The following is a 27,383-nucleotide window of genomic DNA, read 5'->3' as shown; positions in this document are numbered from 1 at the left end:
TCTCCTTGTCTGTTATGTGATGTTATGCCAGAGTCAGGTCCAAAAGCAAGCCACGTTATATAAGGTTAAATAAAACCCTTCTGGTGAGACTTTATGCTCTGTAGGGCACGGCTTCCCAGGTCCCTTAGATAGGAATTTGTGCAAGAGAAGAAAAAAGTTAAGAGTTTAGTTCTCAAAAAGACAAAGAGTCCTTAAAGGGCAGACAAGCTGGGCATGGTGGCACATGCCTGTATTCCCAGCTACTTGGGAGGTTGAGGTGGGAGGATCTCTTGAGCCCAAGAGTTCAAGGCTACAGAAAGCTAAGATTGTGCCACAACCCTCCAGCCCTGGGAATAGAGTGAAATCCTCTCTCAATAAATAAATAAATAAATAAATATAAATAAATAGCGCAGGCAGTTTCACCCACCACCCTACTCATTGAATAGATGTCTGTGAAGGAGTTGAGATGGAGAACATGAATCCACCATCTTCTCTGTAGGTCTTGGCACCTTCATGCCCTTCATAGAGAGTGAGACTCTTGCCACTTGAGTGAGACTCCAGTGCCTAAAGACATGTTTACAATTCTTTCTACTAGATAACCTCTTAGCACCTTGCTATGTTCACTAGCAATTAGGGGGTTATTGGAAGCAATTTTAACTATTCCCAATTTCTGCCTCATGCTCTGGCCTGAATGATCTCCCGACTAACCCCCATGGGTCTTCCAGAGTCTGCTGGTGCCTGTGCGTGGATTTTTCCTGATCCCCTCTGCCTTGTACGGGTTTTACCAGTCTGTTGAGCTCCTCTACTTGGGTGGCATCTGCCTTACCTACCCCCTGCAGTTCTATGTCTCTGCCAAGATCATTGTGCCTGTCACTGTTTCCTGGGAGTGCAAGTGCTGAACCCTCATGGTAGACCTGGGCATTGGCTCTGCCATGCTCTGTAAGACATGTGAGTAAAAGGCAGAAAGACTTGCTTCTTTTCTGTCCCTCCACCAGGCCCCAGGAGTTTACAGGAGTTGGGCCGCCAGGAACTCCCTAGAGCAAGTGCAAAATTCCAGGCTTAGTAAATGTTTGTGGAATTAACCTGAACCTAAGAGAAGCACCTCGGTTAGGTTCTTTGGAGGCAAACAACAGAATATAACTCTGGACAACTTAAATTAAAACAAATGGATTTGAAGATGCCTCACAGAGTCAAGGGAAAGCTAAAGAAGCAGACATTGAGAAAGACGGGGACCGGGCAGAGCCTGAGACTGAAGTCAGTGGGACTTTGCCTCTGGGATAAATTTCCACCAATTGTTTTCTGTTCTTGAGTGCAATGCTCAAGATGCAAATTCTATGAAGAGAGTGACCAATTGCACAAGCCCATCTGTTGGGCAAGGAAAGTCAGGGCTTTTTGATTGACAGTGCCACCAAGACACCCATGCAGTGAGAGGGATGGTACCTCAAAGCAAAAATGGGTTCTACACCAAGAACGGGGAATTGAGGAGTGTTAAAAGCAACAGATGTCCACACAAGTGGACATCACATGACAGAAGTCACCAGGTAAGGGTAACTGTGAAAAACAGGATGGATATGACATTAACCAAGTTAGAGAAATGGTCAGAGTTATTATCTTCAAATACTAAAAGTAGTTAAAGCTCTGGATCAGGAGGAAACTAAGTTCAAATTAAAGTATGCATCTCTCAAACCTCTCACTCAGTAGTGCTTATTCCAACCTCAGAGTACAGGCCATTCCACACTTGCTGTTTATAGACATGAAGCCAGCTTGGTGAACAGCCAGTAGGGGACCCTGAAGATCTGACAACAAAATATAAAGCCAAAAATATACAGAAGGGGCCGGGTGTGGTGGCTCATGCCTGTAATACCAGCACTTTGGGAGGCTGAGGCGGGTGGATCATGAGGTCAGGAGTTTGAGATCAGCCTGGCCAACATAGTGAAACCCCGTCTCTACTAAAAATACAAAAAAAAAAAATTAGCGAGGCATGGTGGCGGGTGCCTATAATCACAGCTACTCGGGAGGGTGAGGCAAGAGAATCACTTGAACCTGGGAGGCGGAGGTTGCAGAGGGCTGAGATCGCGCCATTGCACTCCAGCCTGGGAGACAGTGCAAGACTCTGTCTCAGAAAAAAAAAAAAAAAAAAAAAAAAGATACAGAAGGAAACCTCTATGCTTAAGAGGTTTCATCTTAGAACCTGAACAATGACCCATAAACTTCCTAGAATTGTGTGCAAAAATGATATGTAAAGGTAGTTGTTGCTGTTTGTTTGGTTTCGTTTTTGTCTCTTTTTTTATTGTTTTTTGGGGTTTTGCCCTAAGATTCCCTAGTTCTCCCCAATTTGGCAAAAGGGGCTGTGAAAGGTTTTGAACCTCTGCCAACAAAGAGGCTGCCCTCTCAGATGGTCTCAGTCAGAATCTGCTTCCTCAGAGCTACCTGGCCCCATCCTGGCCACTATTACTACCAGAGACAAGGATGAAAATGTAAATCATTTCTCAATTTGGAAAATGAGAATTTGTAGGAAGCCCTCTAAGGCATTTCCAGTTTGGATGGAGATTCTGGGTTTTTTCCCCTTGGAAATTCCCAGGATCTCCACAGTCTGCTCAGAGAACCAGGTTTAAAAATGCGACTTTCTCTCCCTGCCTGCCATGGCCAGGTGGAAAGAGTAAGTGAGTGACTGAGCAGGGGCCATGCCCAGGAAACAGCACATGGCTTAGTCTAAAGTTACCCATCTCCAGCTGGAGAGGGTCCATGCTGGGTCATTTCCAAGTCTCAAAGAAGCCAGGAATTCTGGTTTTGTGTATGTCTGTGCAACTTTTCCAGTTTTTAAATGGTGGCAGCTAATTCAAAAAGTGTGGTACTCAGGTGGCCAATTTGCAACAAGGACCTAGATTTTATTCCCAAGGTATTTATGAAGGCCTTTAAGCAGCCTCCCGCCCCTCTTTCTCTCTGTCTTTCTCTCTCTCACACACACACACACACATACACACCTCACTTAAAGAAAATAAGATTGCCTAATAAAACAAGTTTCTTTCTGTATCTTTTTGACTTTATATTTTGTTACTGGAAGATCTTTAGGGTCCCCTACTGGCTGTTCAGCAAAATGGCTTCATGTCTGTAAATGGTGAGCGTGGAATGGCTTATACTGTGAGGTTGGAATAAGCACTGATGAGTGAGAGGTTTGAGGGTTGCATATTTTAAGCTCAACCTAACAAAGAGCTTTCTTATACTGGGTGAGCAGAGGACAGTGAGTGCCCGATCTCTGAAGGTATTTAAGCAGAGGCAGGACAACCACTTTTCAAGAGAGGAATAGTTTTGCTATATAACCTATGAGAAGCTCCTTCCAAGTCTGAAATTCTCTTCCTTGGTTTTCCTTATAAGTGAAAATCAAAAATGAGTGATTAAATTACTGAATCTGAAGGATGATGCTTTTGAGCTATTGTCTGATGCATTGTAAACTGCAGATTATAGAAGGCATGAAACATATATGTTTGCCTTGAAAATATTCACTCTAAATGTGTAAACTGCTAGCTCTCATTTGTTTTAAATAAACAACCCATAGATTTCTCTTCCTGCATTGTTTCTTCCTGGCTCACGCCTAATATGTAAGAACTGTTTTGGAGGCACCCTGAGTCAGACCTCTCGGGCAAGTAGCTAATAATTCATGGAGCACAGATAAGGGAACTGAAAGTGCCTCTAGAGCCAACACCCTGAAAGGAGAGGATACGTGTTGGGTCTCCCAGAGAGTTAGTTTCAGAGCAAGGACTAGAACACAGGTCTCCTGATTCCCAATCTAGGGTGCAACATACTCACACCATGCAGCTCACACTAGGAGACTTTTTTTGGAAGATAAAAACATTTTAGAGAGAAAAATTTGAAGAATTTCAGAAATGAAGACATTTACCTTCATGGGATAGGGTTCTTTTTTTTTTTGTCACAAAACACTATGATTTTATTAGCAACCACATATGTATCATTTTCCACTACCTTTTACAATGGACTTGTTTCACAGGGAAGGTGAACTAATTCTAATGAAATACCAATAACGTATCTTAAACAAGTAACATGTTGCTGAAAAAAATTTAAGTTAAAGGCCGGGTGCGGTGGCTCACGCCTGTAATCTCAGCACCTTGGGAGGCCGAGGCAGGCATATCACCTGCGGTCAGGAGTTTGAGACCAGCCTGGCCAACATGGTGAAACCCTGTCTCTACTAATAATACGAAAATTAGCTGGGCGTGATGCCAGGCGCCTGTAATTCCAGCTACTTGGAAGGCTGAGGCAGGAGAATTGCTTGAACCTGGGAGGCGGAGGTTGCAGTGAGCTGAGATGGTGCCACTGCACTGCAGTCTGGGCAACAGAGCGAGACTCTGTCTCAAAAAAAAAAAATTAAGTTAAAATGCACTACGTTATGTAGTGCAGAAAAAAAGTGCAGCTGGCAATTTAAGACATGATAACAATGCTGAATCAGTAGCGTTTGGAGTGATGTATTTTGCCCATCTTTGGCCATTCCTAGAGGAGTACTCATCACAAGCTGTATGACATATGTGAACATCATAAGCTGTATGACAAATGTGAACTAATGAGGCTAAAATACTGAAGACCAAATAGAACCATTCTAGAGTCAGTTTCACAATGAAATACTCCACCCCCTGGCCTGGAAACAGTGATCTGCTGCAGTTGCTATCCTGCTATGGCACCTATCCCTGCTGCAGTACTTATTACCAGATCAGGTGTCCTCCAGCCAGCCAGCCTCCAGGACAAGTGGTGCCCAGTGAGTCACAACCCAAAGAAGAACAGCTGCAGGTTAACCGATTTGTATTCCTGTACACACTCGACTTGGGTGGCAAGGATTTTCTCGTTTAACTTGAATATATTTACTTCTAAAAAGACTGTGGGCCGGGTGCAGTGGCTCACACCTGTAATCCCAGCACTTTGGGAGGCCGAGGTGGGCAGATCACGAGGTCAGGAGATTGAGACCATCCTGGCTTAAATGCTGTTTTCAGATATCCCCATTCCTAGTTTTAGAGGTAGCCATGGAATATATAGTCTCCTCTGGCTTTGGGGTCAGGAAGAAAGGGAAATCTATTCATAAAAGGAATTTAAATTCTGGCCTTGGCCTCTCAAACATGCTTCAAGTGAAAGAAGATGGCTCAACTAACAGGTTCCTCCAGGCAAAATTATTCTGTGACCAATGACTCACTCATGTTGTCACTCATGGCCATAAAGAGAATGGTTAAAGCAACCCAGGTTTTCTGAGAATCAGATTTGGCGCAATGAGTTGGGGTACTATGTGCCACAATTAATTTCTTTAACACAGGCTCAAGCACATGTGCCCACATGTATGTACACTATGGTTACACACCAGGGCAGAACCTTCTTAACAAGAGAGTCTCCAGCACATCTTTCCAAGATGCTAAGTTGGTGGGGAAAACACACTTTGCTCTCATTTGGCTGATGACCTAAGCAGGGTCTGGGAAAAATGCCTTTAACCCCATCTTTGATTCCTTGCTTCTATGCTAGAAGACTAACACATCTATCCCTACTGAGCAAGGAGCTTGCCTGGGGTCAGGGCATTCTCATCAAAAGGCATGGCCAGATCTACAGGGAGGCTGAACTTGAGGCTGCTGAGGCGACTGTGCAGGTTGAGGGCACTCTCAAAGCCTGTGTGTGCTACGTAGCTCCCAGGCTGGTAGTGAGGCTCGATGAGTGACCCGGACTTGCAGATGAGGTTCACCCATGACATCAGATGCTGCTCATTCAGTGCCATGCACACCAAAGCCTTCAATTCAGAGTCTGCACTGTGCTTAAAAGAGTCGTGCTCTGTCAGCACCATGTGGATGACTGTCAGTACCATGTGGATGACTGTCAGTAGGCTCTCTTTGGGGGTCACATCAGTGCCTCCTGTAACAGGAAGGGCGAAGACTGGGAGAGCTCCTGGGCTGGGCATAAGCACCGCCATTTTTAGCATGGTAGTACTGTAACCCCCCAAGGGGTTCACCTTGCTGGCTGCCTAGACAGAGCAGATTCATCAAGACAGGGGAATTGCAACAGGGAAAGAGTAATTCACACAAAGCTGGCTTCGCGGGAGACCAGAGTTTTATTATTACTCAAATCAGTCTCCCCAGGCATTTGGGGGCAGAGTTTTTAAGGATAACACAGTGGGTGGGGGTCGGGGCCAGTGAGCCAGAAGTGCGGATTGGTCAGGGTTGAAATCACAGGGAGTCAAAGCTGTGTTCTTGCACTGAGTCAGTTCCTGGGTGGGGGCCACAAGATCAAACGAGCCAGTTTATCAGTCTGGGTGGTGCCAGCTGATCCATCAAGTGCAGGGCCCGCAAAATATCGCAAGCACTGATCTTAGGAGCAGTTTAGGTAGGGTCACAATCTTGTAGCCTCCAGGTACATGACTCCTAAACCATAATTTCTAATCCTGTGGCTAGTCTAGTCCCCAGGTAAGAAGGAGGTCTGCTTTGAGAAAGGGCTGTTACCATCTTTGTTTAAACTATAAACTACAAACTAAGTTTCTCCCATAGTTAGTTCAGCTTGTGCCCAGGAATGAACAAAGACAGTTTGGGGGTTAGAAGCAAGATGGAGTTGGTTAAGTTAGATCTCTTTCACTGTCTCAGTCATAATTTTGCAAAGGCGGTTTCCGTACTTTACAAAGAACTCCCAGGGGTGCATGGGCTCAGGGGCTGAGGAGAAGGCTGGCAGCAAACGAGCAATAGGAGCCATGATGAGGCTCATTCCTGAGGAGGAGGCATATAGTCCATGGGCTAGCAGGTCCCTCACAGCCACCATCAGCTCCTTCCACACAGCCATGGCCAGCTCATCCTTGCCTGCCAGAGAGAGGTCCTGGAGGATGGCAGAGGTGGTGACACGGTTGTGTGGCTGGTGCCTCAAGGCTAGCTGCTTCACTCTGTCCACTGACACCTCCAGCCTCTTCAACAAGGGAGCGTAGTCTGTCACCCGGCCCCTCTGTTACAGGGTTGGAGGGATCTGGCCTGTGGCACAACCAAATTAGCTAACAGTGAAATCTGGAGCATTGCCAGCACTCATGGCATCAGGTGCAGCCCTGTCCCTTGGACTTTCTTCCCGTCCCCTGCCTTTGTTTTGCTGTGTCCTGGAGGCAGTGGGTCTGCTGCTGCCAGTTCTGGTGGAGCCATTTCCTGTCTTCCTAGAGGCCTTGCGCTCACAGTGTCCACCACCTGTCTGCAAGGGGCTTCCCACTTCATCTTGGATGAAGTCGATGAACATCTAGAGGTCTCCAATCTGAGTTTTCAGTTGCTCAACCAACTGATCTTTGACTAGGGCTGAGTTGACGATGTGAGCCACTACTGCATCTACACACTGACGAAGCTCTTCAGTGGACAGGGAGCTGATGTCCTCATTCAGATGCATGTCCATTTTCTTTATGAACTCCTCTAGGATCACCCACTGTCTTTCCAACACACGAACTGCGGCAGGGCATCGTAACTGCTCTTGGATAGGCAAATGTTTCCAAGTCATCTAGCTGGGTCTTGAGCTGCAGCATCCGTTCTTTCTGCTTCTTCCTTTGGGTTTCCAGATGCTCTTGTTTTTCCTGCTCACTCTGGTCCTCGCCCCACAACTGTGGCCGGTCTCCTGGCAGCTAATTTGTATATTTTTGGTAGAGAGGGGGTTTCACCACATTGGCCAAGCTGGTCTCGAACTCCGGACCTCAGGTGATCCGCCCGCCTCAGCCTCCCACCTAGGGTTCTTTTTAACCTTTCCTCATTATACTTTTAATGCCAATAGGATCCAGAGTGATGTCCTATTTTTCATTTCTGATATTGGTAATCTGTGTCTTCTGTCTTTTCTTTCTTGAAGAGTCTGGTAGATTTTATTGATGTTTTCAAACAAATAATTTTCTGGTTTATTAATTTTCCTCTATTGCTTTTACACTGCTTTCAATTTTGTGCATTTTTTCTTCTTTTTCTCCCCTTCACCTTGCTTTGAGCTAATTTTTTTTTCTAGTTGCTTGACATCAGAGTTTAGATTATCGATTAGAGACCTATTTTCTTTTCTAATATAAGCAGTTAATGCTGTAATATTTCTTGTATGCCGGCATTAATATAGTAGTTGCTAGCCACATTGAGCGCTTGAAATGTGACCAATCTGAATTGAGATGTGCCATAAGTATAAAATAAATACTAGATTTTAAAACTGTAATACAAAAAAATGTAAAATATTTTAATAGTTTTTACATTGTTACACATTGAAAGAGTAATATTTGGCGTATATTGTGTTAAGTTAAATATAATGTTAAAATTTACCCCAGAGAGGGCAAGCTGGTCCCTGTGGCCACAATTAAAGTGAAGAGAGCTGGGCACGGTGGCTCATGCCTGTAATCCCAGCACTTAGGGAGGCCGAGGCAGGCAGATCACCAAGGTCAGGAGTTCGAGACCAGACTGACCAACATGGCAAAATACCATCTCTACTAAAAATACAAAATTACCTGAGTGTGGTGGCGCATGCCTGTAATCCCAGCTACTCGGGAGGCTCAGGTAGGAGAATCGCTCGAACCCGGGAGGCGGAGGTTGCAGTGAGCCAAGATCGTGCCATTGCCCTCCAGCCTGGGCAACAAGAGCAAAACTCTGTCTCAAATAAATAAGTCAATAAATAAGAAAACCTATAAATTTCAATTAAAGTAGGAAAAAAACATTGCCTGCTGGGCTCATAAAATGGTATCCAGGTAGTGAGGCAGCAGAAGGGCCAACGTTAGGCTGGCTCAGCAAGAGACAACACAAAGATGGAGCCAGAGAATGGTCTGAGTCTGCAACCATTGAGGAGACTATAGGCTTAAGGACATTACCACTGCCAGGCTGGGGGCCTGGGCTTCTCTCCCCATTCTCAGCTCTCCTGCCCCTGTGCAAGCACCTCCCCACCTGGGTGAACCCTCCAGGGCTTGGGCTTTGCCAACTCTGACCCAATTTTGATTATTTATTGTGTAATTTATTATTGTTCCTGTGAAAAGGCCACACATCTCCTCTCTCCTTCCGAGAGATACGGGTGTCCATCCATTGGCTCCATAGTCCAGCCTGCTGGGTGAGTGCAGCATGGCCCTCCCACTCCGGCCCTCAGGCCCAGGTGGCTGTGTGCCAGCCAAGTGGCAGTGGCTGCTCATGGCACTGGCAGGGGGTGGGTAGAGGTGGCAGGTGGCCCAGCAACCTCCTTTTCCTCAGCTCCTCCAACCACCACCCACCTCTCACCATCCCCGGTGTCAAGTGTTTCTATCTGTGGTTGGCGGCGGCAGTAATGGCAAATGGTGGCTATGATGCTGGTGGCAGCTACTATGAGAGATGATGAATTCCTCCTTCATGATGAACCAGGCCAGCCTGGAAGATGGTCACCATGACCTCTTCTGCCTGGCTGACTTGACAAGGATTAAATGCAAAAGATATGTATGGCAAGGCCCAACTTCTGCCCCTATTGTGTTTCCCACGACTCAAGGTGACCCTAATTTGAAGAGCTTTAATCGCTGCCTTAAGACAGATATAGTTGGTGTTTGGCAGCAAGATCAAACACCTAGAAGAAGAGAATTGTCAATATTTTGGTGGGGCAAAGACCCCAATTTTGCTGACCTTATTTACCAGGATTTAACAGACGAGGAAGATGGAGTGTGGGAGAAAAGACTTTACTCTGAATGCCATACTCTGCTTTTCAAAGCAGTTCACAGTCTGTTGGGATGGTGTTTAATGAACCAGAACTTTGTACATATTGGCAAGTGGTTTGTATAGTCTCATGAAAAAGATTAAAAACCTATAAATAAAAGTGAATGATTGTCTTGCTCTTTCACCTTTTTCTTGCATGGAGACATCAATGTTTGTACCAATGTGGAAATTTGCCAACATCAACCTGTATACCTTCTTAGTGAAGATCACATCACCCTTGCTCAACAGCTTAATAGCCCATTTCAAGCTATCTTAAGCCAATTTGGACTAAATAAAAACCCCACTTCAAAGATAGAGATTATGGGATTGAGCTTTAAAATGAACCAACTATATGCCACTTATAAAAAACTCACTTTATTGGTAAAGACACTTAGAGACTGAAGATTAAAAGATGGAAAAAGATATTCTACATGAACAGAAACTGAAAGTGAGCAGGAGTAGCTATACTTGTATCAGATAAAATAGATACTAAATCAAAAATAGTTAAAAAAGAAGAAAATAATTATATAATGGTAAAGAGATCAATTCAAGAAGAGTATATCACAATTCTAAATATATATGCATCCAACACTGGAGCACCCAGATTTATAAAACAAGTATTACTAGACCTAAAGAAAGAGACAGCAATACAATAATAGTGGGGGTCTTCAATACTCCACTCATAGCATTAGACAGATCACTGAGACAGAAAATCAACAAACAAACACTAGACTCAAATTGGACTCTAGGCCAAATGGACCAAATAATATTTACAGAACATTCTACCCAACAATTGCAGAGTATACATTCTTCTTATCAGCACATGGAATATTCTCCAAGACATATTGTATGTTAGTCCACAAATCAGTCTCAATAAATTTTTAAAAACTGAAAGCCTATCAAGTGTCTTCTCAGACCACAGGGAAACAAAACTAGAAATCAATACCATGAGGAACTTTCAAAACTATCCAAATACATGAAAATTAAACAATATGTCGCTTAACGATCTTTGGATCCATGATGAAATTAAGATGGAAATTTAAAATTTTTTGGCTGGGTGTGGTGGCTTATGCCTGTAATCCCAGCACTTTGGGAAGCCGAGGCGGGTGGATTACCTGAGGTCAGGAGTTCAAGACCAGCCTGACCAATATGAAGAAACCCCATCTTTACTAAAAATACAAAAATTAGCCGGGTGTGGTGGCATGTGCCTGTAATCCCAGCTACTCAGGAGGCTGAGACAGGAGAATCACATGAACCTAGGAGGCAGAGGTTGCAGTGAGCCAAGATCAAGCCATTGCACTCCAGCCTGGGCAACAAGAGCAAAACTCCATCTCAAAAAAAAAATTTTTTTGAAATGAATGAAAATGGATATACAACATAATCCTGGGATATATAAAAAAAGTAGTGCTAAGAGGGATGTTTATAGAGTTAAATGCCTACGACAAAACAAAATAGAAAGATCACCAATTAACAACTTACTATCACACCTCCAGGAACTAGAAAAACAAGAACAAACCCAACCCAAAGCTAGCAAATGAAAATAAATAATAAAGATTAGAGTGGAACTAAATGAAATTGAAGACCAAAAAAATGATAAAAAGGATCAACAAAACAAAAAGTTGATTCTTTGAAAAGATAAGCAAAATCGACAAACTTCTAGCTAGACTATTTATTGGTTTATCTAATCAATAACTGTGATTTATCACATAAACAGAATTAAGGACAAAAACAATATGATTATCTTAATAGATGAAGAAAAATAATTTTATAAAATCCAGCATTCCCTCATGATAAAAACCCTCAACAGAATAGGCAAAGAAGGAACATACCTCAAAACAACAAGGGCCATATACAACAAACCCATGGCCAATACCATACTGAACAGGGGAAAGTTTAAAGCAATCTCCCTAAGAACTGGAGTAAGACAAGAATGCCCACTCTCACCGTTCGTATTCAACATGGTACTGGAAGTCCTTGCCAGAGCAATCAGGCAAGAAAAAGAAATAAAGGCATACAACTGGAAAAGGGAAGTTAAAGTACCTCTGTTTGATGATAATATGATCTTACGTCTAGAAAAACCTAAAAATTCCTCCAAAAACAAAAAACTCTTAGGTTTGATTAATGAATTCAGCAAAGTTTTAGGATACAAAATCAATATACAAAAATCAGTAGCATTTCTATACACCAATAACAATCAAGCTGAGAACCAAATCAAGAAGGCAATCCCATTTACAGTAGCCACAAAAAATAAAATACCTAGGAATATATTTAACCAAGGAGGTGAAAGATCTCTACGAGGAAAACTAGAAAACACTGATGAAAGGAATGACACGAACGAATGGAAAAACACTCCATGTTCATGGATCAAAAGAATTAATATCGTTAAAATGACTATACTGCCCAAAGTGATCTACAGATTCAATGCAATCCCTATTAAAATTCCATGCTCATTCTTCACAGAATCAGAAAAAAAACCTTAAAATTTATATGGAACCCCTCCCCCAAAAGCCCAAATAGCCAAAGCAATCCAAAGCAAAAAGAATAGAGCTGAAGGCACCACGTTACCTGACCTCAAATTATACCACAAAGCTATAGTAACCAAAACAGCATGACACTGGTATAGAAATAAACAGAAAGACCAATGGAACAGAATAAAGAACCCAGAAATAAAGCCACATGTCTATAGCCAAATGATTTTTGACAAAGTTGACAAAAACATACACGGGAAAAAGGATACCCTTTTCAATAAATGATGCTGATAAAATTGGATTACCATATTCAGAAGAATAAAACTGGACCCCCTATCTCTCACCATATACAAAAATCAACTCAAGTTGGATTAGAGACTTAAACATAAGACCTGAAACTATCAAAATGCTAGAAGAAAACCCAGGGAAAACACTCCTGGACATTAGACTAGGCGAAGAATTCATGACTAAGACCTCAAAAGTACAGGCAACAAAAACAAAAATAGACAAATGGGACTTAATTAAGCTAAAAATCTGCTGCACAGCAAAATAATAATTAACAAAGTGAACAGACAATCTGCAAAATAGGAGAAAATATTTGCAAACTGTGCATCCAACAGGGGACTGATATCCAGAATTTACAAGGAATTCAAACAACTCAAAAAAAAAAAAACCAACATTAATAACTCCATTAGAAAGTTGCCAAATGACATATGTAGACATTTTTTAATATGAAAAAATGTTCAACATCACTAATCATCAGAGAAATGCAAATTAAAACCACAATGAAATATCATGTTACACCAGTCAGAATGGCTATTATTAAGAAATCAAAATATAACAGATATTGGCAAGGAGCAGAATAAAAGGAATGCCAATACCTTGCTGTATTTGCATTAGAGAATGTAAATTAGTACAGCCTCTATGAAAAAGTATGGAGATTTCTCAAAAAACCTGAAAATAGAACAATCATTTGATCCATCCACTACTGGCTATCTACCCAGAAGAAAAGAAATTATTTTATGAAAAATATACCTGCACTAGTATGTTTACTGCAGTGCCATTCACAATAGCAAATATACGGAATCAACCTAAGTGTCTGTCAATGGATTAATGGATAAACAAAATGTGGTATATATATATATATATACACACACACACACATACACATACACATTGAAAGGTTCTTGTATCTGTTCGAACCCCAAGAGCGCACCAACAGACAACACGAGGTGGTGTGGAGCAACATGCTGTTTTAATGAGCTCCTGGGTGCAGGCGGGCTGAGGCCTAAAATGGCATCAGCCCCAAGTGAGGACAGGACAGGGGTTTCATAGTCCTCTGTAAACACGAAGTGTCCCAGTCTGACGTGACTGGTACATAGTACCCGGACGGCCTCTTTCTCGATCTTCAGGGGTACGTGTCTTCTAGCCAGGGTAGGTGTCTTCTGGCCAGGGTAGGTGTCCTCCACCCGGCTCTCTTCTTGCTTCTGCTATCTTGCTGACGCATGCTGCTGGCGCAAGTGGCCTTGCACCTTGAACTAGACCTGAGAAAGAAGGAGTTACTCATCCCTTCAAGCTTTCAGGCCCTGGGGAGAACCTTTCACGCATACATACACACCACCCCATAGGCCATAGTTTGCTTGTATCTGCTTTAATCAAATCTCTTTTAGAGCAATTTAAAATAAAGAAGAACAGGCTGAGCACAGTGGCTCATACCTGTAATCCCAGTGCTTTGAGAGGCCCAGGGAGGAGGATTGCTTGAACCCAGGAGTTTGAGGTTGCAGTGAGCTATGACTGTGCCACTACACTCCAGCCTGAGCAACAGAGCAAGACCCTGTCTCTAAAACAATTTTTTTAAAAATTAAAAATAAGGAAAAGCTATCTTTTATACTTTAATCATCTCCAAAGATTGTCATTTCTTTTTATAGATCTAAGTTTCTGTCTGGAATAATATTTCTTCTTCCTGAAGAATTTAACTTTCATAGAACAGATCTGCCGGTAATTAATTATCTTAGTTTTCATTTGTTTTTTAAAAAAGGCTTTATTTCTCCTTCATTTTTGCAAGATATTTTCTCTGGGTTGACAATGCTTTTGTGTAAACACTGACAAGCTATCACATCAATGTCTTCTGATTTGCATAATTTCTGATAACTTTAATTCTTATATCTGTTTCTCTGTATCTAAATGTCTTTTTCCCTTAGCTGCCTTCAAGGTTTTCTCTTTATTTTTTATTTACATCAGTTTGAATATGATGTGTCTAGGCAGGTGTGTGTGTGTGTGTTGTGTTGGTCTTTATCCTTTTTATTTTGGTATTTTTCTCTGCACTTTTTTTTTTAGATGAGGTCTCATGATGTTGCCTGTGCTGGCCTGAAACTCCTGAACTCAAACCATCCTCTTGCCTTAGCCTCCAAAGTAGCTGGGACTACAGGCATACACCACTGCACTCGGCTCTGAACTTTTTGATCTATAGTTTTATGTCTTTTATTATTTTTGGAAAATTTTTGGCCATTATTTCTTTATTTCTACAAATATTTATTTTATATTTCTTAATAGAGATGGGGGGGGGGGTCTCACTATGTCACCCAGGCTGGTTTTGAACTTCTGAACTCAAGTGATCCTCTTACCTCATCTTCTCAAAGTCAAATATTTCTTTTGTCACATTCTGTCTTCTTCATCTGGGATTCCAGTTACTCATATGTTAAACAGTTTGACATTGTCCCACAGCTCTTGGATGTTCTAGTTTTGTCACTCCTTTTTTCCGTTTATATTTTGGTTTGGATAATTTTTATTGACCTATCATCAAGTTCACAGATTATTTCCTTTTCTTTATTGAGTCCACTGATAACTTTATCAAAAGAATTCTTAGTGGTGGCTCATGCCTGTAATCCCAGCACTTTGGGAGGCAAAGGTAGAAGGATTGCTTAGGGCCAGGAGTTCAAGATAAGCCTGGGCAACACAGCAGGAACCCGTCTCTAAAAATATATATATATGAAAATAGATGGGCGTGGTGACATGTACCTGAAGTCCTAGCTACTTAGGAGGCTAAGGCAGGAGGATCAGTTGACCCCAGGAGTTCCAGGATGCAGTGCGTTATAATTGTGCCACTGTATTCTAGCCTAGGGAACAAAGTGAGACCCTGATTCTAAAAAAAAAAAAATTTTTAATGAATTATTTATCTCTGTTACTATTTTTTTATTACTCACATTTCCATTTCACTCTTTTGTATGATTTCCATCTCTCTGATGAATTTTCCATTTGTTCACACATGTTGTCCAAATTAATTTTAGAAATGCCATGAAGTATCAAAAATAGTCATGTCCCTCAATTCCCAGCATGGTGGGAAGGTGGGAAGCCTTACTAGGGTTGATTGTGTCTTGAGAGTATAGCCTTTGTAGAGAAAGACCAGGACAACTGAGAGACTCTGCTAGAGTCCCAGAATCTCAGAATTCTAGAAGCTTGTAGTTTTGGAATCACGGAAACTAGGGTTCCAAAAAATATTTCATAAGATTTTAGAGTTGAATTTTAGAGGTTGAACATTGCCAGAGATGGGAGTTCACCAAACTCACAAGGCAGCTAAGGCCAAAGGGAAGCTGTCTTCCTTCGGGTAGAATAATGTTGTTAATGTGCTATTAAAAGGAGGCCAGTTCCCATCCAGAGTGTAACAGTCACAACAAAAGCAGAATCTCCCTCCCCTTTCCCTGTCTCCGGCTCCCATATACACCAGAGTGAGATAGCCCCAAACCTGAAGAAGAAAAACCAAGCAAGATCAGTACACATTTATCCTCTTTAACATGTTTGTAATGCTATTAGGTAGAAAGTTTTAGTTTCTTCCAAAACTAAAAAGGAAAATATTTTTTTAAAAAACTAAAAACTATAAGAAGAGATTTAAAAAAAAAAATCCTATTCACTAGACTTGTTGCACATCCTTTTTCTAAAATTTGCTTTTCCAAATTTCTGTTGATAGTGGGAGTTGATAACAAGACAGAATATTAGAAATTCTTTTAACTTCACTAAGCCTCAATGACCTCATCTCTAAAGTAGAATAAATTTCTGTTCTGTTTCCCTATTAAGCTTTAACATATTATAATGTGACATCAAAAAAAGTTAATGATATATCATTAAGTGAGAAAGGTAGGTAGTAGGACAATATTATAGTGCAAGGTTGTTTGTAAAAGTGAATATGTGTGTGTCTAGGGCTAGGGGGATAATAGTTAATCTCTGGCTGGTAGAATTTTGTATATGTTTGTTTTCCATTTGCTTATGTACAGTTTCTCATTTTTTACAATGAATATAGTTTATAGAAAATTAAAGTACATAAAAACTCCAAAGTTCTATACAAATACAAGAAATGATTGTTAGTGGTCCAGGCAAGGTCTCTAACTGAATTTATTTATTTATCTTCCCCTTGTATTTATACCGGTGGTTCTCAATGTCCCTCTTCCACCCCTGGAGGACATTTTTCAATGTCTGGAGACACTTTTTGATTGTTACATAAGGGAGGTGTGCTACTGACATCTAGTAAGTACAGGCCAGGGATGCTGCTAAACGTTCTACAATGTACAGAATGATAACTCCACTTAGAAGCAATTTATTTTATTATTATTATTATTTTGAGACAGAGCCTCTGATACCCAATCTGGAGTGTAGTACTGCGATCTTGGCTCACTGCAACCACCGTCTCCCGGGTTCAAGTGACTCTCCTGCCTCAGCCTCCCAAGTAGCTAGGATTACAGGCGCCTGCCATTACACCCGGCTAATTTTTTATTTTTAGTAGAGATGGGGTTTCACCATGTTGGTCAGGCTGGTCTCAAACTCCTGACCTCAAGCAATCCACCCTCCTCAGCCTTCCAAAGTGCTGGGATTATAGGCCTGAGCCACTGCACCCAGCAGATAGTAGCCTTATTTATAATTGCAAAAACTTAGGAGCAACCAAGATGTCTTTCAGTAGGTGAATGGATAAATAAACTGTGGTACATTCAGAGAATGGAATATTATTCAGCATTAAAAGGAAATGAGCTACCAAGACATAAAAAAACATGGAGAAAACTTAAATGCATATTACTAAGTGAAAGAAGACAATCTGTAAGGCTACGGTCTGCATGTTTCTAGCTGTATGACATTCTGGAAAAGGCAAAACTATGGAGACCGTGAAAATATCAGTAGTTTCCAGGAGTTAGAAAAGAGGGAGAGATGAACAGGTGGAGCACAGAAGATTTTTAGGTTAGGGCAGTGAAATGACTCCATGATACTCATGGTAGATACACACCATTAGACATCTGTCCAAACCCACAGAATGCACCCCACCAAGAATGAACCCCAAAGTAAACTCTGGGTGATAATGGTATGTCAGTGTAGGTTCACTGATGTAACAAATGTCTCACTCTGTTGCTGGATGTCAATAGTAGGGGATGCTGTGAATGCATGGGGCCAGGGGTATATGGGAACTCCCTGCTCCTTCGGCTCAATTTTGCTGTGAACCTAAGACTGCTCTAAAAGAATAGTCTATCATTTATTTTTAAAGATAACATTAGGTTTTTGTAGACAATCTCTAAACTGGGAACCATATTTTAGATGCTATGCCTGGTTCTGTCCTAAACATAGTGTCTTTGTGTGTGCTCACTTCTCCTCTCTGGGCCTCAGTTTCACAATTTGTAGAATGAAGGGACTATTATGCCTCTAACTAAGTACTATGAGTCTATGATATCTATATCTATATCTATTATATATATATACACACACATATGCACACACACGTACATATATATGTTTTCATTCATGGTTTTCAACACATATGTTTTCATCCATGGTTCTTGGCTCATAATTCCCGTAGCCCTTGTAAGAGTAAAGAGAATCTCTTTATCTCTAGCTTTCTCCTGCCCTCCTTTCACCTGCCCAAGGCAGGACTCTAATTTGATTGTGAGTCATAAGACCCTTATTCCAGAGGGGGTCTAGCCCCATACCCTGGAGTAAGGAATGCTGCATAGAGAGGCCAAGAAGAATCTGGACAGCCTTTGCTGGGTTTAAATCATACCCTTTTTGTCCAATCATATTCCAACATGACTATCCATGCTTCAATCATGCCTATCAAATGAAGTCTCCATAAAAAACCTAAAGGGATGAGGTTTGAGGGGCTACTGGATAACTGAACACATGGAGGCTGACAGGAAGGTGAACAAACATTGATCTATGTACCAAGAGGATGGCACATCCCAGCTCCCCAGGAACAGAAGCTCTTGTGCTCAGGACCTTTCCAGACCTCACCCTATGTATCCCTTCATCTGGCTGATTATTTGTATCCTTTAAAATAGTCTTTGTAATAAACCAGTAAGCATAAGTGTTTTCCTGAGTTCTGTGCGCTACTCTAGCAAATTAATCAAACCCGAAGAGGGTGTTGTGGGAACTCCAACTTGAAGCTCGTGGAGGCCTGAACTTGCAACTGGTGGAAAGGAGGGGGTGGTCTTGTGGGACTGAACCTTCAACTTGTGGTTTCTAAGGCCATCTCCAGGTAGACAGAGTCAGAATTAAGTTGAATTGGAGGACAGCCAGCTGGTGTCCACTGCAGAATTCATTGTTTCTTGATGTGTGGGGAGAAACCCACACATTTTGTCACAGAAGTGTTGATTGTTGTTGTTGAGTGAGAGAAGAGAAAAAAGCCTAGTTTAGGTTTGTGTTTTTTCCAGGAAGGAAGGAAGGAAGGAAGGAAGGAAGGAAGGAAGGAAAAGAAAATCACAAAACCATTAAGTGGTAGCTAAGGGAATTAGAGAAGAAGTCAGATTGAGCCAAAGCCATCAATGGTGTCCTGTTTGGGACAGAACAGTATGCTCTTTGGGAGAAGGAAATGGGTTGGCCCAGGAGCCACATCTTGGTCTTCAGTTCAGATTGAATGAGAAAAGCTCAATGCCCCAAAAGAGAATGTTACATTTATGTGATGAGTACTAAGTGGGCACTTATTGTGTGCACAGACTTATGGAAGGTGCTCTAACCCAACCAGGAAAATACATGCATGCAAATACTACAGCCTAATGGTCAATGGTTTGCTTCTGAAGTCAAACAGGTCTGGGTTTGAATATTGGCTGTATAACTGTGATAGGCTGAGTAACAGCCCCCAAAGATATCCATGTTTTAATGCTCAGAAACTACAAATATTACCTCATATGGGATTTTGCAGATATGGGCAAATTAAGGATCTTGAAATGAGAGGATTATCCAAGTGGACCCTAAATGTAATCCCAAGTATCCTTATAAGAGAGAGGTGGAAGGAGATTTGACTGCCAACAAAAGAGAAGAAGACCATGTGATAGAAACAGGGTCAAAGAGAGAAGATGCTATGTCAAGATCAAGGAAGGGTTCAAGAGCCAAGGAGTGCAATTAATGTAGTTCGAGAAGCTGGAAAAGAGAAGAAAATAGGTCCTTCCTTAGAGTCTTTAGAAGGAGCACGGCCCTGCCAAAACCTTGACTTTAGCCCATTAAAACTAATTTCAGATTTCTGGATTCAAGAACCATAACAGAATAAATTTGTGTTGTTTTAAGGCACTGAGTTTGTAGCAATCTGTTACAGCAACCATAGGAAACTAATACGGATTTTTGCACTGGAAGTGTAGTGTTGCTGTAAGAAATATCTAAAAATGTGGAAGTGGCTTTGGAATTGGCTGATGGGCAGAGACTGCAAGAACTTTGAGGCATATGATATGAAAAGCCTAGAGTTTTTTGAATAGATGGTTGGTAGAATTATGGGTGTTAAAAACTCAGGCAGTGAGGACTCAGGAGAAGTGAAGAGAATGATAGAAAAAGCCTATATTAGCTTAGAGAATTCTATATTGTGATAACAGACTGTTGGTAGACATATGAACACTAAAGGTGCTGCTAGTGACAGCTAAGAAAGAAATAATGAATATGTTTTTAGGAACAGGTGGAAAGGGGATCACTATGGACCGAAGTGTGTATTCCCAAAATTCATATGTTTACTTTAAATCCCATGAGACTACATTTGAAGATAGGGTTTTAGGGAGGTAATTAAGGTTAAAGGAGGTCATAAGGGTGGGATCCTCATCTGGCAGGATTGGTGGCCTTATGAGAGAAGGGGAAGAGAGAGAGCTCTCTTTCTTTTTCCACATGCACACAACAGGGAAAAGACCGTGTGAAGACACAGCAAGGAGGCAGCTGTCTGCAAGCCAGGAAGAGAGCTCTGACCAGGAACCAAATCAGCCAACACTCAAATCTTGGATTTCCCAGCCTCTATAACTGTGAGTTAGTAAATATATGTTGTTTAAGCCACCCAGTCTATGGTACTTTCTTATGACCAGTCCAAGCTGACTAAGACAGAGATTCTTACATAGTGACAAAAAGCTTAGCTAAATTGCGTCCTGTAGTTCTGTAGAAAGCAGAACTTGTAAGTGATGAGCTTGGATATTTAGATGAGATGTTTCTAAGCAAAATGTTAAAGTTGGAGCCTGGTTTCTTCTTGTTGCCTATAGTAAAATGTGAGAGGAAGGAGATAAACTGAGAGACCTCTTAAAAAGAAACCAGGGCTTGATGATTTGGGAAATTATCAGCCTATCCATATTGCCAAATACACTAAAATCATATTCATTGTCAGGAAAGTGTGCTCTGGAGAGAAAGCCAAGGTTGTAGCTTAATTATCTTTTGCTAGTGTGTTGGAAGGAACAAAAGACCAAACTATTCACTCAAACAGAGGGCTCTTTGAAGAGATCCAGTATGTGAGTCATGGATCCCCTCAAACATCTCAGCAGATTCCAGAAACAGAGATGGAATTTTCCAGGAAGCATCTGTGTGGGACCCTCTTATCTAATGAAGTGAATCCATGTGCTATACATGAGAGGCCCACAAGGTTTTGAGAAATGTTTTACCAGCAGAAACACTTTCAGTTTGGACTGAAAATGACAGAGAGAGGACAAAATGAATGAAGGTTATTGGATTCCCCAAAATTCTACAAACACAAACAGGTGGATAAAGCTACTCAGCTCAAATATATGCTATCCTTCAAGGAAAAAGGAAGATGAATCAGAAAATAGAACCTTGAGCCCAGAGGAAGCCCCAAGACACAGAGGATTATTCCCAGGGCTGGAAACCTAATGAGGTTGCCTGGTTGGGTTTTTAAATTGCTTGAGGCTGATGAATCCTTTCTTCTATTTTCTCCCTTTTGGAATGAGAACATTTGTAACTATTATCCTATGCCTGTGCCGCTGTTGTATTTTAGAGACAGGTAACTTGTTTTCTAGTTTACAGATCAACAGATGAAGTAGAATTTTTTCTCAAATGAATTGTATTTCTGGTTTCATCCATACCTAATTTAGGTAATTTAGATGATGTGATCTGGAACATTTTAGCTGATAGTATTTAGATAAGATTTGGGACTTGAATTGATGATGTAATGGATTGAGACTTTTGGAAATGTTATTATAGCATGAGGTCAATGTATTTCACATGTAGGATGGATGTGAATCACCGGGGGTCAGAGAGAAGACTGTGAAAGATGAATAATGATTCCCAAATACATCCACATCTTAATCCCCAGAAACTGAAAATATTACCTTATATGGAACTTTGCAGATGTGATTGAGTTAGGGATCTTGAGATGGGAGGTTTATCCTGGATTATCCTTATGTTTAATCTCGAGTATATTTATAGGAGGAAAACAAAGGGAGATTTGACTACAGACAAGAGATAAGAAGACCATGGGATAGAAGCAGAGTCAGAGAGAGAAGACACTATGGGAATATCAGGGAAGGAGCCACGAGCCAAGGGATATACAGAATGCTCTAGAAGCTAGGAAGAAGGACAACAACAACAAAGGAAACAGATTCTCCTTCATAGCCTTTGGAGGAAGCATAGCCCTGCTGGCATGTTTACTTTGGCTCATTGAAACTGATTTAGGGATTCTGGCCTTCAGAACTATGAGAACAAGTTTGTGTGTTGTTTTATGGCACTAAGATTGTGGCAATTTGTTAGAGCAGCCATAGGAAACCAATACAGGCAAAGGAAAGGACCTCTGAGGCTTACTCCACATCTGTCAAATGGGAGCAATAACACATTCATTCACTGAATATTTTTTGAGAGCCTACCATGAGCTAGGCCTAAGAACTGCGAAGGTGACCAAGTACTTCCCACTTTCATGGAGCTTAAATTCTAGGGGGAGGAGATAAACAACAATGGGGATACACACACATAATCAAGATAATTGCAAATTGTGAGAAGCAACATGAAAAAAAGCAGGGGTATGACTGGGAGTAACTAGTCAAGCAGAGGGGCCTCTTTTAGATAGGGTGGTCAAGGGAGGTCATTGGAGCAGAAAAATCTTGACCTAAGACCAGCATAACAAAAAGCAGAGGATAAAAAGTGCAGGCATGGAGAGCAGCAAATGCAGTATCCAAGGAGGGAAAGGACAAAGTTTATTGCAGGAAAAAAGGTCCTCGTGACTGGAGCATAGTGTTCTAGGGAGAGACATGAACAAGGTGAGTTGGAAGAGAGGCAGCAGCTCGATCATGCAGGACCTTGTGGGTTGTGGTGAGGAATCCTGATATGTTCTCAGGTCAATTTGGAGCAGGAGGAGGTTTTAGGAATGGGAGTTGCATCATCATTTGCTATTGTGAGGAAATAGATTTTAAATAGGGAAGTGGAGAGGCCAGGAAACTAGTTAGGAAGCTAGTTTTCCAAGTGAGGGATGATGCTGGCTTGGATGAGAATGGAGGTGGTGAGGATGAAGGATTGCTGTGAATATTGTATAACACAAAATGCTTAATAAATGGTAGCTGTCATTATGGTATGATGATGATGATAACTGTCATTATCATTATTAGCTTTTGCTGAAAAAAGAAACAGATAAATGAAACTCAGTTGGGTCATAAGAGCAGAGTTGACACCTGCAACAAGTGAGAGACCCCATTCCCGTTCACCAGAAGAAGCCACTTGCTGATGCCACTGACCGCTCCTCATCCCCAATTCACTCTCCCCAGCAAGTTCAGAAACCTAGAAATGTGTCAGAGCCTATACCTACACACATGAATATGTGATTAGGCCACTTAGAGGTTCTGAGGAATAGCTTTTTTTTTTTTTTTTGAGACAGAGTTTCACCCTTTTTGCCCAGGCTGGAGCGCAGTGGTGCGATCTCGGCTCACTGCAACAGAGCTTGGAAATCAAAAGACCTGGGCTGGGTTAAAGTCCCTATCTCACCACTGAAGCCCTGTTCACTCACTGTGTTCCTTCTCCTATCTGGGCCTCAGTTCCCCAATCGGTGAGACAGTATGAGTCAACAAAATGACCTTTCAAGTTCCCTCCAACAATAAAATGATATAATAAAAATGGCTCTCCTCTCTGGGCACTGACTGTGACTCAGGCACTGTACTTGTTTATTTTCTCATGTAATCCTCACGCATGCCTAAAGACACCCTCATTACTATTTTACAGTTGAGAAACACCAAAGCACAGAATGCTGGCCAGCAGAAAGGGAGCAGTATTGTTAGCATTAAAAACACTGTCCTTTAATCCCAGCACTTTGGGAGGCCAAGGCGGGCTCAGGAATTCAAGACCAGCCTGGGCAACATGGCAGAACCCTATCACTACAAAAAATAAAAAATTAGGCATGTTGTCATGCACCTGTAGTCCTGGCTACTTGGGAGGCTGAGGTGGGAGGATCACTTGAGCTTGGGAGGTGGAGGTTGCAGTGAGCCAAGATCACACCATTGCACTCCAGCCTGGGCAATGGAGTGAGACTCTGTTTCAAAAAAAACACAAAAAAAACTCCATTATCTTTTATCCTGATATTATGTTTTTCCAGCTTTAGGGGGTTGAAATATTCTCTTTTTTTTTAATGGTGATATTTTAAAGGTTTTTAATGGGGAGAAATGAGAATTTGCCCATCTATATCAGTCCCTAACATTTATTTAGAAATTTGATTGATGCATGAAGTCCCAGTCTTGAATGGCATAAAGTATGCGCAGGAAAGGGTTTTCAACTATTTCAGAATTCCTACTACGCCCTAGTCATAGCAGAGGAACACAGAGATAACTCAACTGCAGCTTCAGAGGCACATGCCAAGAGGCCTGGAATCCAATCAAAGCTCTGCGTCTAGTACTAACTAGGTCGCCTTAGGCAAGGGAGGTAACCCCTCTGAGCCTCAGTTTCCTCATCTGTAAAATGGGGGTAATTATAGTGCCTACCTCATGTAACACACCTCATCTAGAGCTTGGCACATAGAATAGACTCAATAAATGTGAGTCACTATTATCATTATTATTTAGATGGGGGTAGGAGGAGTCACAGTCATCAGCCACAGACTATGAGGAGGTACCCGGCGGGGGGAAAGAATAGGGTGATGAATTTTCATCCGGGTAGGGGTTTCATTTTGTCTCTGAAGTCTCTGACTTCTAGCCCAAAGGAGTACTAGTGATCATTTCTACCAGATTATACGACCTCAGGCAAATATTTCCCAGCTCTCTGCCTTGGTTCTCTAATCTATTAAAAAGGAATCAATTATTCCCACTCCATAGAACAGTGGACTCAAACTTCAGCTAGTATCAGAATCACCTGATGAACTTGGCAAAAATGTCATGGCACAGATTCTATCCTACTTCAACAAGTCTGAGTCTCTGTTCTTTATTATTTCTTCAGATGCTTTGATATACACCACGTTTCAAAAGTGCCATAAGCCATGAAAGGAACAAGGCTCTGTGTTTACTATAAAGGATCATAGGAGATTATTATCATTATTTACATCCCATTTGCGCCACCCTTTTTGGAGATGTCTAGTGGGCAGGCTGTCTTTTCACCAGTTGCCTGCCCCACCCAAGAAAAGCTGGCCTGCATCTCAGCGTTACTAAACACCCCATCCAAGCCCTTGGGGTTCTCATGCCTTTGGAAGTCATCTACAATCTAGTATCCACCTTGCAAAGGGGAAACTGGAGTTTGAAGGGAAATAATATCTTTCCAAGGGTTGCCACAGCTTCATAGTTAGAGCCATAGTGGAACCCAGGGCTTCGGATGCCTGGGCCACTCGTGTTAGAAGGGCTTATTTTGGACATCCCCACCCTGGGAGAAGACCTCCTGCCTGCTAACATGTGGTGCAATGAGTTGGGGTCTGGAGCCCTACCCTACAAGCTTTTTTTTCACTGACGATGCCTGGGAAGAGCTCTGGCCAAACACTGATATTCCAGCCACCCCTTTCCAAAAGGCCTGAAGATAATTCAGAGTTCTTCTCACAACCTGGAGAGGAAGGCAAGAACTAGCTCATATCTAAACATAGCAAGCTCCTCAACAATCTTATTTACTGACCTTGCTCGAGCAGGAACACAGAGCTCCACCTGCGACATCAAATCTGAGATTACAAATTTAAATTGTGGAATCTCAGGCTGTAAACGAGCAGGTCACAGGATGCAGCCTGCTACTTCACAGACCAGCAATACTGCCATGTAATGGTGCCAGACAAGGGAATAACACTTCTCAAATCACAGCAAATGTTTCAGTTGATTCAGGACAAGAAACTTGCAGGGTGGGGCCAGCATTAAAACAAAGGAGACAGTGCTGTGGTCAAAGCTGCAGGCTTCAGACAAAAAAACAAACAAACAAAACAAAACAAAAAATAAACAACAACAACAACAAAAAACCTGGCTAGCGGGGAGTTCGGATTTACCAAGTTCCAGCCGTGACCTCCAGCAAGTTATTCTTTACCTCTCTGAGCCTCAATTTCCACATCTGTAAAAACAAACTAACAAAGCTACCCCATAAAAGTAGCCAGGCTTTGTGGAGCTTGAAGCTTATCCCATGGAGAAGGGGAAAGTAGTGGTAAGGAGGACCTCTTTGGGAAAAAAGCAATACAAAATTGTCCATTCAAAATTGCATACAGGACCTTGGAAAGAGCCCCATGTAAGGGAGGGGCCTGACAAATCTGTCTTGGATGCTACCAGTTAGCAGTGACATTAGCTAAGCAAAGCTCGTGGCATGTAATAAGCCCTTAAGAAATGTTAGTTTTGGGGATGAGATGATGGAGGAGAGAGTGGTATGGCTTGAGTCAAAAGCTGTAATTTTGAGGGAGGAGGAAATTTTGGCCTGTTCATCTGCACTGAAACAGAGATAATGACAGAGTGGAATACTAGAGAAACGCCCAAGACCATCTTTAGCTGCAGAATTCTATCCTGGATTTCATGTGTGACCTTAGACAAATCTCACCACCTCCTGGCGCCAGTATCTTGCCCAGCAAAATGTGGCTGGGAGTCATACAATCTCAGCCTCTTCCCCGTTTCCAGAAGAACACTCTTTACTCACTCCATGGAGCCTCACAAAAGCTAAGAATTAATTAGAGATGAGTGAGTGACTGTCCCTTTTTTGTTCCAGTTTAAGAATGGGGTGCTCCCAGAAGGGATGTCTTACAGCGAATTGTGGAGCCAGTGAGATATGGAAACCTCTACCCTGAGATGAATAAAAGGAGAGGGATTTGTAGGTATTTTCTCGGAGGCAGAAATAGGTTACTGGTTGAAAACCTTGACAAATTGGGCTAGGTTCCAACTCTGTCACTTTCTAGCTATCTGACCTCGGGCAGATTCCTTTACTTCAAGAAACCTCAGTTTTCTCCTTATTTAATTGATGGGGTTAAATGAGAAAATGTAGATAAAACACTTAGAGGATTGCCTATCCCTTAGTAAAGGGCTTAATAGATATTCGTTATTAAAGTTATCAGTATAATAGTTGTTATCATTATGATTATTATTAAGTAATATCAGTAAGAATGGGTGATGCGCTTTCCAAATCTGTCCTTCCTCTCCTTCTCCTCCCAGGAGTCCTCTTCCACTGGCTTCTCCAGGCAGGAAGAGGTGCCCTCCAGGGAGGTAGGCGGGGCCTCGTTCCAGCTTGGCAGGAGCCAGCCCGGGCACACACCACTGTGCTGGGGTGTACATCTACACTAGACACCTTCCTGCTTCCCTCCTTCCAGAGCAGACCTCTTTGTCACCCTGAGCTCCTTGTTTCTTAAGCAGTCATGTCTGAGACAAAAAGTACCGAGGGTCCCCAGGGAGCCGTTGCCATCAAATTGGACCTTATGTCGCCTCCTGAAAGTGCCAAGAAGTTGGAGAACAAGGACTCTACATTCTTGGATGAAAGTCCTTCAGAGTCAGCAGGCTTGAGGAAGACCAAGGGCATAACGTGAGTGCTGTTTTCTGCCATCCCTATTTCTGCTTTCTAGCCTGAAGCTTGCTTGCATTGGCAAAAACCCTGAGGTGGGTGTGTCTGACCCTCAACCTATTGTGCAGATGAGAAACCAAGGTTGCAA

The 27,383-nt window shown here is 42.0% G+C and overlaps 3 protein-coding genes and 1 pseudogene across 4 annotated transcripts in view; 1 reads left to right on the top strand and 3 right to left on the bottom strand.

Moving 5' to 3' along the window:
* Positions 1-27,383, bottom strand: part of SLC36A1 (solute carrier family 36 member 1) — a 230,218-nt gene that overhangs the window by 133,096 nt on the left and 69,739 nt on the right. The gene's annotated exons all lie outside the window — the stretch shown is intronic.
* SLC36A2 (solute carrier family 36 member 2) overlaps positions 1-27,383 on the top strand; it is a 78,828-nt gene that overhangs the window by 19,040 nt on the left and 32,405 nt on the right. The window contains exons 2-3 of the mRNA XM_032158421.2: positions 20,232-20,349; positions 27,088-27,256. Of these exons, the coding sequence (XP_032014312.1) occupies positions 27,093-27,256 (164 nt within the window). The 5' untranslated portion in view covers positions 20,232-20,349; positions 27,088-27,092. The remainder of the gene's footprint in view (positions 1-20,231; positions 20,350-27,087; positions 27,257-27,383) is intronic.
* Positions 5,513-7,591, bottom strand: LOC116470633 (RUN domain-containing protein 1-like; annotated as a pseudogene).
* Positions 13,505-27,383, bottom strand: part of GM2A (ganglioside GM2 activator) — a 109,512-nt gene continuing 95,633 nt past the window's right edge. Inside the window, exon 5 of the mRNA XM_058440065.1 lies at positions 13,505-13,650. The gene's annotated coding sequence lies outside the window, so the exon portion shown is untranslated. The remainder of the gene's footprint in view (positions 13,651-27,383) is intronic.

This window comes from Hylobates moloch, unplaced genomic scaffold (genome assembly GCF_009828535.3).
Source record: "Hylobates moloch isolate HMO894 unplaced genomic scaffold, HMol_V3 SCAFFOLD_6, whole genome shotgun sequence".
Taxonomy (NCBI): domain Eukaryota; kingdom Metazoa; phylum Chordata; class Mammalia; order Primates; family Hylobatidae; genus Hylobates; species Hylobates moloch.
Note: the sequence above shows the minus strand (reverse complement) of the source record. Positions and strands in the feature narration are given on the sequence as shown.